The sequence below is a fragment of the Somniosus microcephalus genome, chromosome 15 (assembly GCF_052327205.1).
Source record: "Somniosus microcephalus isolate GS21.2 chromosome 15, FLI_Smic_1.0, whole genome shotgun sequence".
Lineage (NCBI taxonomy): Eukaryota > Metazoa > Chordata > Chondrichthyes > Squaliformes > Somniosidae > Somniosus > Somniosus microcephalus.
Window position 1 is genome coordinate 956,870 of NC_141001.1, and position 11,211 is coordinate 968,080.

An 11,211-nucleotide genomic window follows, 5' to 3' on the forward strand; every position below is an offset into this window, starting at 1 on the left:
GGGCTGTGCAGGGTTGGGGAACTATGAGGTTGGTGGCCGCGGGGGGAAGATCTCCAGAGGAGATGAGGCCAGCGAGTCTTGGAAACGGTGGTTTGATGTTCGGTAGTGGGGTCATGGTCCAGGTGGAGGTAGGAAGAGGTGTCGGAGAGTTGGCGTTCAGCTTCCGCTAGGTAGAGGTCGGTTCGCCAAACAACAACAGCACCAACCTTATCAGCAGGTTTAATGACAATGTCAGGGTTGGATCTAAGAGAATGGAGTGCTGCGAGTTCAGAGGGAGGTAGGTTGGAGTGAGTGAGGGGAGCAGAGAAATGGAGACGGCCGATGTCACGCCGGCAGTTAGCAATGAAAAGATCTAGAGAGGGTAAGAGGCCAGGGGGAGGGGTCCAGGTAGAACGGGAATTCTGAAAGCGAGAGAAAGGGTCAGCCGTGCGAGGGGAAGACTCCTGGCCAAAGAAGTGGGCACGGAGACGAAGGCGGCGGAAAAAGAGCTCAACATCGTGCCGAGCTCGAAATTCATTGAGGTGGGGGCGTAAGGGGATGAAGCTCAGGCCTTTGCTGAGGACTGATCGTTCGGGGTCAGAGAGGGGAAGGTCAGAGGGGATAGTGAAAACGCGGCAGGGGGTGAGATTGGGAGAAGGGGGGGTCAGAGGACAGAAGGGGAAGAAGGTTCCGGAGGGGCGTTGGTGTCCAAGAGTTGATGAAGCCTGCGATCCTTGACATCGGAAAGGAAGACAAAAAGTTTTTTGTTGAAGCGTCGGATGAGTCGAAGGATGAAATGGAACTGTGGACCCGGACAGCTTTGAGATAGAGTGCGTTGGTGCTGCTGAAGAGAGAGGTCGAGAAAGTTCATGTGGCGCCGCATGGCGTTGAGCGTGGATCTCAAGGTGCGGCAAGAGCAGTAGTTCGAGGAACGATGAATAGTGTTCATTTGACGCCACATGGGAAGGAAGCAGAGGGTAATGGTTGATGGGTGTTTTTGTGACTGGAAGGCTGTTTCCAGTGGGGTTCCGCAGGGCTTAGTACTGGGTCCCTTGCTTTTTGTGGTATATATCAATGATCTGGACTTGAATATAGGGGGTATGATTAAGAAGTTTGCAGACGATGTTAAAATCGGCTGTGTGGTTGATACTGAAGAAGGAAGCTGTAGACTGCAGGAAGATATCAATAAATTGGTCAGGTGGGCAGAACAGTGGCAAATGGAATTCAATCCGGAGAAGTGTGAGGTAATGCATTTGGGGAGGGCTAACAAGGAAAGGGAATACACATTAAATGGTAGGACACCGAGTAGTGTAGAGGAACAGAGGGACGTTGGAGTGCATGTCCACAGATCCCTGAAGGTAGCAGGCCAGGTAGATAAGGTGGTTAAGGCACACGGGATACTTGCCTTTATTAGCCGTGGCATAGAATACAAGAGCAGTGGGGTTATGCTTCAACTGTATAAAACACTAGTTGGGCCTCAGCTAGAGTACTGTGTGCAGTTCTGGTCACCACATTACAGGAAGGATGTGATTGCACTAGAGAGGGTACAGAGGAGATTTACAAGGATGTTGCCGGGGGTAGGGAATCTTAGCTATGAGGAAAGACTGGATAGGCTGGGTCTGTTTTCCTTGGAACAGAGGAGGCTGAGGGGAGACCTTATTGAGGTGTATAAAATTATGAGGGGCCTGGATAAAGTGGATAGAAAGGACCGATTTCCCTTAGCAGAGGGGTCAAAAACCAGAGGGCACAGATTTAAAGTAATTGGTGGAAGGTTTAGAGGGGATTTGAAGGGAAATTTCTTCACCCAGAGGGTTGTGGGGGTCTGGAACTCACTGCCTGAAAGGGTGGTAGAGGCAGGAACCCAAACCACATTTAAAAAGTACTTGGATGTGCACTTGGGATACTGTAACCTGCAGGGCTACAGACCAAGAGCTGGGAAGTGGGATTAGGCTGGATAGCCCTTTGTTGGCTGGCGCGGACACGATGGGCCGAAATGGACTGCGGAGCTCGCAGGGAGGCGCGAGTGCGGAGCTCGCAGGGAGGCGCGAGTGCGGAGCTCGCAGGGAGGCGCGACTGCGGAATTGACAGGGCAGCGCGACTGCGGAAGTCACGGAGGCACGACTGCGGAATTGACGGAGGCGCGACTGCGGAATTGACGGAGGCGCGAGTGCGGAATACACGGAGGCGCGGCTGCGGAATTGACAGGGCGGCGCGGCTGCGGAAGTCACAGGGAGGCGCGGCTGCGGAATTCACAGGGAGGCGCGGCTGCGGAATTCACAGGGAGGCACGGCTGCGGAATTCACAGGGAGGCGCGGCTGCGGAATTCACAGGGAGGCGCGGCTGCGGAATTCACAGGGAGGCGCGGCTGCGGAATTCACAGGGAGGCGCGACTGCGGAATTCACAGGGAGGCGCGACTGCGGAATTCACAGGGAGGCGCGACTGCGGCATTCACAGGGAGGCGCGACTGCGGAATTCACAGGGAGGCGCGACTGCGGAATTCACAGGGAGGCGCGACTGCGGAATTCACAGGGAGGCGCGACTGCGGAATTCACAGGGAGGCGCGACTGCGGAATTCACAGGGAGGCGCGACTGCGGAATTCACAGGGAGGCGCGGCTGCGGAATTCACAGGGAGGCCCGGCTGCGGAATTCACAGGGAGGCGCGGCTGCGGAATTCACAGGGAGGCGCGGCTGCGGAATTCACAGGGAGGCGCGGCTGCGGAATTCACAGGGAGGCGCGGCTGCGGAATTCACAGGGAGGCGCGGCTGCGGAATTCACAGGGAGGCGCGGCTGCGGAATTCACAGGGAGGCGTGGCTGCGGAATTCACAGGGAGGCGCGGCTGCGGAATTCACAGGGAGGCACGGCTGCGGAATTCACAGGGAGGCGCGGCTGCGGAATTCACAGGGAGGCGCGGCTGCGGAATTCACAGGGAGGCGCGACTGCGGAATTCACAGGGAGGCGCGACTGCGGAATTCACAGGGAGGCGCGACTGCGGAATTCACATGGGAGGCGCGACTGCGGAATTCACAGGGAGGCGCGACTGCGGAATTCACAGGGAGGCGCGACTGCGGAATTCACAGGGAGGCGCGACTGCGGAATTCAGAGGGAGGCGCGACTGCGGAATTCACAGGGAGGCGCGACTGCGGAATTCACAGGGAGGCGCGACTGCGGAATTCACAGGGAGGCGCGACTGCGGAATTCACAGGGAGGCGCGACTGCGGAATTCACAGGTAGGCGCGACTGCGGAATTCACAGGGAGGCGCGACTGCGGAATTCACAGGGAGGCGCGACTGCGGAATTCACAGGGAGGCGCGACTGCGGAATTCACAGGGAGGCGCGACTGCGGAATTCACAGGGAGGCGCGACTGCGGAATTCACAGGGAGGCGCGACTGCGGAATTCACAGGGAGGCGCGACTGCGGAATTCACAGGGAGGCGCGACTGCGGAATTCACAGGGAGGCGCGACTGCGGAATTCACAGGGAGGCGCGACTGCGGAATTCACAGGGAGGCGCGACTGCGGAATTCACAGGGAGGCGCGACTGCGGAATTCACAGGGAGGCGCGACTGCGGAATTCACAGGGAGGCGCGACTGCGGAATTCACAGGGAGGCGCGACTGCGGAATTCACAGGGAGGCGCGACTGCGGAATTCACAGGGAGGCGCGACTGCGGAATTCACAGGGAGGCGCGACTGCGGAATTCACAGGGAGGCGAGACTGCGGAATTCACAGGGAGGCGAGACTGCGGAATTCACAGGGAGGCGAGACTGCGGAATTCACAGGGAGGCGAGACTGCGGAATTCACAGGGAGGCGAGACTGCGGAATTCACAGGGAGGCGAGACTGCGGAATTCACAGGGAGGCGAGACTGCGGAATTCACAGGGAGGCGAGACTGCGGAATTCACAGGGAGGCGAGACTGTGGAATTCACAGGGAGGCGAGACTGTGGAATTCACAGGGAGGCGAGACTGTGGAATTCACGGAGGCGAGACTGTGGAATTCACAGGGAGGCGAGACTGCGGAATTCACAGGGAGGCGAGACTGTGGAATTCACAGGGAGGCGAGACTGTGGAATTCACGGAGGCGAGACTGTGGAATTCACAGGGAGGTGAGACTGTGGAATTCACAGGGAGGTGAGACTGGAATTCACAGGGAGGCGAGACTGTGGAATTCACAGGGAAGTGAGACTGTGGAATTCACAGGGAGGGGAGACTGTGGAATTCACAGAGAGAGGCGAGACTGTGGAATTCACGGAGGCGAGACTGTGGAATTCACAGGGAGGTGAGACTGTGGAATTCACAGGGAGGTGAGACTGGAATTCACAGGGAGGCGAGACTGTGGAATTCACAGGGAAGCGAGACTGTGGAATTCACAGGGAGGGGAGACTGTGGAATTCACAGAGAGAGGCGAGACTGTGGAATTCACGGAGGCGAGACTGTGGAATTCACAGGGAGGTGAGACTGTGGAATTCACAGGGAGGCGAGACTGTGGAATTCACAGGGAGGCGAGACTGTGGAATTCACAGGGAGGCGAGACTGTGGAATTCACGGAGGCGAGACTGTGGAATTCACAGGGAGGCGAGACTGTGGAATTCACAGGGAGGCGAGACTGTGGAATTCACAGGGAGGCGAGACTGTGGAATTCACGGAGGCGAGACTGTGGAATTCACAGGGAGGTGAGACTGTGGAATTCACAGGGAGGTGAGACTGGAATTCACAGGGAGGCGAGACTGTGGAATTCACAGGGAAGTGAGACTGTGGAATTCACAGGGAGGGGAGACTGTGGAATTCACAGAGAGAGGCGAGACTGTGGAATTCACGGAGGCGAGACTGTGGAATTCACAGGGAGGTGAGACTGTGGAATTCACAGGGAGGTGAGACTGGAATTCACAGGGAGGCGAGACTGTGGAATTCACAGGGAAGTGAGACTGTGGAATTCACAGGGAGGGGAGACTGTGGAATTCACAGAGAGAGGCGAGACTGTGGAATTCACAGAGAGAGGCGAGACTGGAATTCACACAGAGGCGAGACTGTGGAATTCACAGAGGCGAGACTGTGGAATTCATAGAGGCGAGACTGTGGAATTCAGAGAGGTGAGACTGTGCAATTCACAGAGACGCGAGACTGTGGAATTCACACACAGAGGTGAGACTGGAATTCACACAGAGGTGAGACTGTGGAATTCGGAGAGGTGAGACTGTGGAATTCACAGAGAGCCGAGACTGTGCAATTCACAGAGAGGTGAGACTGTGGAATTCACACGGAGGCGAGACTGTGGAATTCACAGAGAGGTGAGACTGTGGAATTCGCACAGGGAGGCGAGACTGTGGAATTCACAGGTGAGACTGTGGAATTCACAGGGAGGTGAGACTGTGAAATTCACAGAGAGGTGAGACTGTGGAATTCACAGAGAGGTGAGACTGTGGAATTCACAGAGAGGTGAGACTGTGGAATTCACAGAGAGGTGAGACTGTGGAATTCACACGGAGGCGAGACTGTGGAATTCACAGGTGAGACTGTGGAATTCACTGAGAGGCGAGACTGTGGAATTCACAGGGAGGTGAGACTGTGGAATTCACAGGGAGGTGAGACTGTGGAATTCACACAGGGAGGTGAGACTGTGGAATTCACTTATAGTGTTAGTGATTGCGGTTGAAACTGTCAATATTCACAATCAGATGGCTCAGGTGGATTCTCTACCACAAAAGGCAATTGAGGCCAATTCATTAAATATATTCAAGCAGTTAGATATATTTCGTAAGGCTAAAGGGATCAAGGGATATGGAGAGAAGGCAGGGACAGTGTACTGAATTTGGATGATCAGCCATGATCTCATTGAATGGCAGAGCAGGCTCAAGGGGCCTAATGGCCTACTCCTGCTCCTATCTTCTATGTTTCTATGTTTCCATGATAAAGGAAAAGGGAAGAGGGTGGGTAAATGTGATTGGGACTATTTGCTGACAAGGACTGGATGGGTCAAAAGGCCTGTCTCGGTGTTGGAACGTGTGTATTGTCACCCAGAATTTACGCTGATGCAACCTCTGACATTCAGTGTAACATGTGAACAGGTTCTGCCCAGTTTCACAAGTGCTATTAGTCTTGCACTCACTCTGATCTGTCCTACACACCCAGCATGGAATTAAACAGACAGGGAAGGGCCAGCGTACCTGATCCTGTAGGAGAAGAAGTAATGGGGTGGGTGCACTGAGCTCAGCTCCGGTAGGAAGGAGGTGGACACAGATATGATGATGTCGCCTGTTCGAGCCACACATCTTTCGTCGTGGACATACCTGAGAAAGAGGGAATCATGTTAACAGAATGACCAGACAGGGTGAACCACTGTACGACACACAGACTCGCACAGCACAGAAACCCAGACTCTGGTGAGAACACAGCGCGCGCGCAGGAGGCGACGAGGGGCGGCGCGCGCAGGAGGCGACGAGGGGCGGCGCGCGCAGGAGGCGACGAGGGGCGGCGCGCGCAGGAGGCGACGAGGGGCGGCGCGCGCAGGAGGCGACGAGGGGCGGCGCGCGCAGGAGGCGACGAGGGGCGGCGCGCGCAGGAGGCGACGAGGGGCGGCGCGTGCAGGAGGCGACGAGGGGCGGCGCGCGCAGGAGGCGACGAGGGGCGGCGCACGCAGGAGGCGACGAGGGGCGGCGCGCGCAGGAGGCGACGAGAGAGGCAGCGCGCAGGAGACGACGAGAGAGGCAGCGCGCAGGAGGCGACGAGAGAGGCAGCGAGCAGAAGGCGACGAGAGAGGCAGCGCGCAGGAGGCGACGAGAGAGGCAGCGCGCAGGAGGCGACGAGAGAGGCAGCGCGCAGGAGGCGACGAGAGAGGCAGCGCACAGGAGGCGACGAGAGGCAGCGCGCAGGAGGCGACGAGAGAGGCAGCGCGCAGGAGGCGACGAGAGAGGCAGCGCGCAGGAGGCGACGAGAGAGGCAGCGCGCAGGAGGCGACGAGAGAGGCAGCGCGCAGGAGGCGACGAGAGAGGCAGCGCGCAGGAGGCGACGAGAGAGGCAGCGCGCAGGAGGCGACGAGAGAGGCAGCGCGCAGGAGGCGACCAGAGAGGCAGCGCGCAGGAGGCGACGAGACAGGCAGCGCGCAGGAGGCGACGAGAGAGGCAGCGTGCAGGAGGCGACGAGAGAGGCAGCGCGCAGGAGGCGACGAGAGAGGCAGCGCGCAGGAGGCGACGAGAGAGGCAGCGCGCAGGAGGCGACGAGAGAGGCAGCGCGCAGGAGGCGACGAGAGAGGCAGCGCGCAGGAGGCGACGAGAGAGGCAGCGCGCAGGAGGCGACGAGAGAGGCAGCGCGCAGGAGGCGACGAGAGAGGCAGCGCGCAGGAGGCGACGAGAGAGGCAGCGCGCAGGAGGCGACGAGAGAGGCAGCGCGCAGGAGGCGACGAGAGAGGCAGCGCGCAGGAGGCGACGAGAGAGGCAGCGCGCAGGAGGCGACGAGAGAGGCAGCGCGCAGGAGGCGACGAGAGAGGCAGCGCGCAGGAGGCGACGAGAGAGGCAGCGCGCAGGAGGCGACGAACAGCGCGCAGGACGCGACGAGACACACAGCGCGCAGGACGCGACGAGACACACAGCGCGCAGGACGCGACGAGACACACAGCGCGCAGGACGCGACGAGACACACAGCGCGCAAGACACGACGAGACACAGGGCGCAGGACGCGACGAGACAAACAGCGCGCAGGACGCGACGAGACACACAGCGCGCAGGACGCGACGAGACACACAGCGCGCAGGACGCGACGAGACACACAGCGCGCAGGACGCGACGAGACACACAGCGCGCAGGACGCGACGAGACACACAGCGCGCAGGACGCGATGAGACACACAGCGCGCAGGACGCGACGAGACACACAGCGCGCAGGACGCGACGAGAGACACAGCGCGCAGGACGCGACGAGAGACACAGCGCGCAGGACGCGACGAGAGACACAGCGCGCAGGACGCGACGAGAGACACAGCGCGCAGGACGCGACGAGAGACACAGCGCGCAGGACGCGACGAGAGACACAGCGCGCAGGACGCGACGAGAGACACAGCGCGCAGGACGCGACGAGAGACACAGCGCGCAGGACGCGACGAGAGACACAGCGCGCAGGACGCGACGAGAGACACAGCGTGCAGGACGCGATGAGAGACACAGCGCGCAGGACGCGACGAGAGACACAGCGCGCAGGACGCGACGAGAGACACAGCGCGCAGGACGCGACGAGAGTCACAGCGCGCAGGACGCGACGAGAGACACAGCGCGCAGGACGCGACGAGAGACACAGCGCGCAGGACGCGACGAGAGACACAGCGCGCAGGACGCGACGAGAGACACAGCGCGCAGGACGCGACGAGAGACACAGCGCGCAGGACGCGACGAGAGACACAGCGCGCAGGACGCGACGAGAGACACAGCGCGCAGGACGCTACGAGAGACACAGCGCGCAGGACGCGACGAGAGACACAGCGCGCAGGACGCGACGAGAGACACAGCGCGCAGGACGCGACGAGACACAGCGCGCAGGACGCGACGAGACACACAGCGCGCAGGATGCGACGAGACACACAGCGCGCAGGACGCGACGAGACACACAGCGCGCAGGACGCGACGAGACACACAGCGCGCAGGACGCGACGAGACACACAGCGCGCAGGACGCGACGAGGCACACAGCGCGCAGGACGCGACGAGACACAGCGCGCAGGACGCGACGAGACACACAGCGCGCAGGACGCGACGAGACACACAGCGCGCAGGACGCGACGAGACACAGCGCGCAGGACGCGACGAGACACAGCGCGCAGGACGCGACGAGACACAGCGCGCAGGACGCGACGAGACACAGCTCGCAGGACGCGACGAGACACAGCGCGCAGGACGCGACGAGACACACAGCGCGCAGGACGCGACGAGACACACAGCGCGCAGGACGCGACGAGACACACAGCGCGCAGGACGCGACGAGACACACAGCGCGCAGGACGCGACGAGACACACAGCGCGCAGGACGTGACGAGACACACAGCGCGCAGGACGCGACGAGACACACAGCGCGCAGGACGCGACGAGACACACAGCGCGCAGGACGCGACGAGACACACAGCGCGCAGGACGCGACGAGACACACAGCGCGCAGGACGCGACGAGACACACAGCGCGCAGGACGCGACGAGACACACAGCGCGCAGGACGCGACGAGACACACAGCGCGCAGGACGCGACGAGACACACAGCGCGCAGGACGCGACGAGACACAGCGCGCAGGACGCGACGAGACACACAGCGCGCAGGACGCGACGAGACACACAGCACGCAGGACGCGACGAGACACACAGCGCGCAGGACGCGACGAGACACACAGCGCGCAGGACGCGACGAGACACACAGCGCGCAGGACGCGACGAGACACACAGCGCGCAGGACGCGACGAGACACACAGAGCGCAGGACGCGACGAGACACAGCGCGCAGGACGCAACGAGACACACAGCGCGCAGGACGCGACGAGACACACAGCGCGCAGGACGCGACGAGACACACAGAGCGCAGGACGCGACGAGAGACAGCGCGCAGGACGCGACGAGAGACAGCGCGCAGGACGTGACGAGACACTGCGCGCAGGACGTGACGAGACACTGCGCGCAGGACGTGACGAGACACTGCGCGCAGGACGTGACGAGACACTGCGCGCAGGACGCGATGCACACGGGACGCACTCACCGGAAGATCTGGTCCCGAATGATGGGATACCCTTCGGACGTTACATTGTGCACATACGAGGTGAACCATTCTGTGAATGAGGTGCCTGAGAACAGGATAAGAACCATTAACCTTTTCATTGCCTGCCCTTATCCTACAGAGATTCAGTTCTATTAATGAAGAATGAAGCTGGGGACTGACAGTGTCATTGTGGGGGAAAAAACAGGAAGCTAAATGTTTGAAAGAAGAGCAGGACCCGCAGGGACTGATATACTGCTGGTCACATTAAGCTGGCAAGGTAACAAACACTGGGCTCAGCGCCGACGCTGGACCCCATTCCGCAATGACCAGGTATGACGAGTGCACAGCTCAGTTTTGATCCCTAAAGCACGTTACAGAGGAGCAGACAGAACGGTCGTGATCACAATATTATACTTGAACTCTGAAATGACAAAAGTGAACATTCTGGAAAAGCACGGCACCTCCAACAGCCTCTGAGAGGAGCTCGGGGTCAAGCGCGAGGAGATTGTCTCACGATTCCTCACAGGGGAATCACGGCCAGCGTGGAACCAGTCCAAATACAGAACCTGTTTTTTGTACAAGGCGTGCGTGATGGAGTTCCGTACCTGTGATGAACATATCGACCGCAGAGGGGTCTGATGCCATCTGGTCCTGTGAGAAAGAGCAGACACACGTCACCCACAGACCAGGCACTGAGGACAGACAGCAGTTATACTGCAGACACACGTCACCCACAGACCAGGCACTGAGGACAGACAGCAGTTATACTGCAGACACACGTCACCCACAGACCAGGCACTGAGGACAGACAGCAGTTATACTGCAGACACACGTTACCCACAGACCAGGCACTGAGGACAGACAGCAGTTATACTGCAGACACACGTCACCCACAGACCAGGCACTGAGGACAGACAGCAGTTATACTGCAGACACACGACACCCAAAGACCAGGCACTGAGGACAGACAGCAGTTATACTGCAGACACACGTCACCCACAGACCAGGCACTGAGGACAGACAGCAGTTATACTGCAGACACACGTCACCCACAGACCAGGCACTGAGGACAGACAGCAGTTATACTGCAGACACACGTCACCCACAGACCAGGCACTGAGGACAGACAGCAGTTATACTGCAGACACACGTCACCCACAGACCAGGCACTGAGGACAGACAGCAGTTATACTGCAGACACACGTCACCCACAGACCAGGCACTGAGAACAGACAGCAGTTATACTGCAGACACACGTCACCCACAGACCAGGCACTGCGGACAGACAGCAGTTATACTGCAGACACACGTCACCCACAGACCAGGCACTGAGGACAGACAGCAGTTATACTGCAGACACACTCCACCCACAGACCAGGCACTGAGGACAGACAGCAGTTATACTGCAGACACACGTCACCCACAGACCAGGCACTGAGGACAGACAGCAGTTATACTGCAGACACACGTCACCCACAGACCAGGCACTGAGGACAGACAGCAGTTATACTGC

At 59.5% G+C, this 11,211-nt stretch overlaps 1 protein-coding gene across 1 annotated transcript in view; it reads right to left on the reverse strand.

The window, feature by feature from the left end:
* The window catches only part of LOC147106495 (F-box only protein 3-like), a 35,095-nt gene extending 24,736 nt beyond the window's left edge, over positions 1 to 10,359 (reverse strand). Inside the window, exons 1-3 of the mRNA XM_086007448.1 lie at positions 10,304 to 10,359; positions 9,699 to 9,783; positions 6,144 to 6,266 (exon numbers count right to left, since the gene is read on the reverse strand). Of these exons, the coding sequence (XP_085863574.1) occupies positions 6,144 to 6,266; positions 9,699 to 9,783; positions 10,304 to 10,343 (248 nt within the window). The 5' untranslated portion in view covers positions 10,344 to 10,359. The remainder of the gene's footprint in view (positions 1 to 6,143; positions 6,267 to 9,698; positions 9,784 to 10,303) is intronic.
* Positions 10,360 to 11,211: the final 852 nt, after the last annotated feature.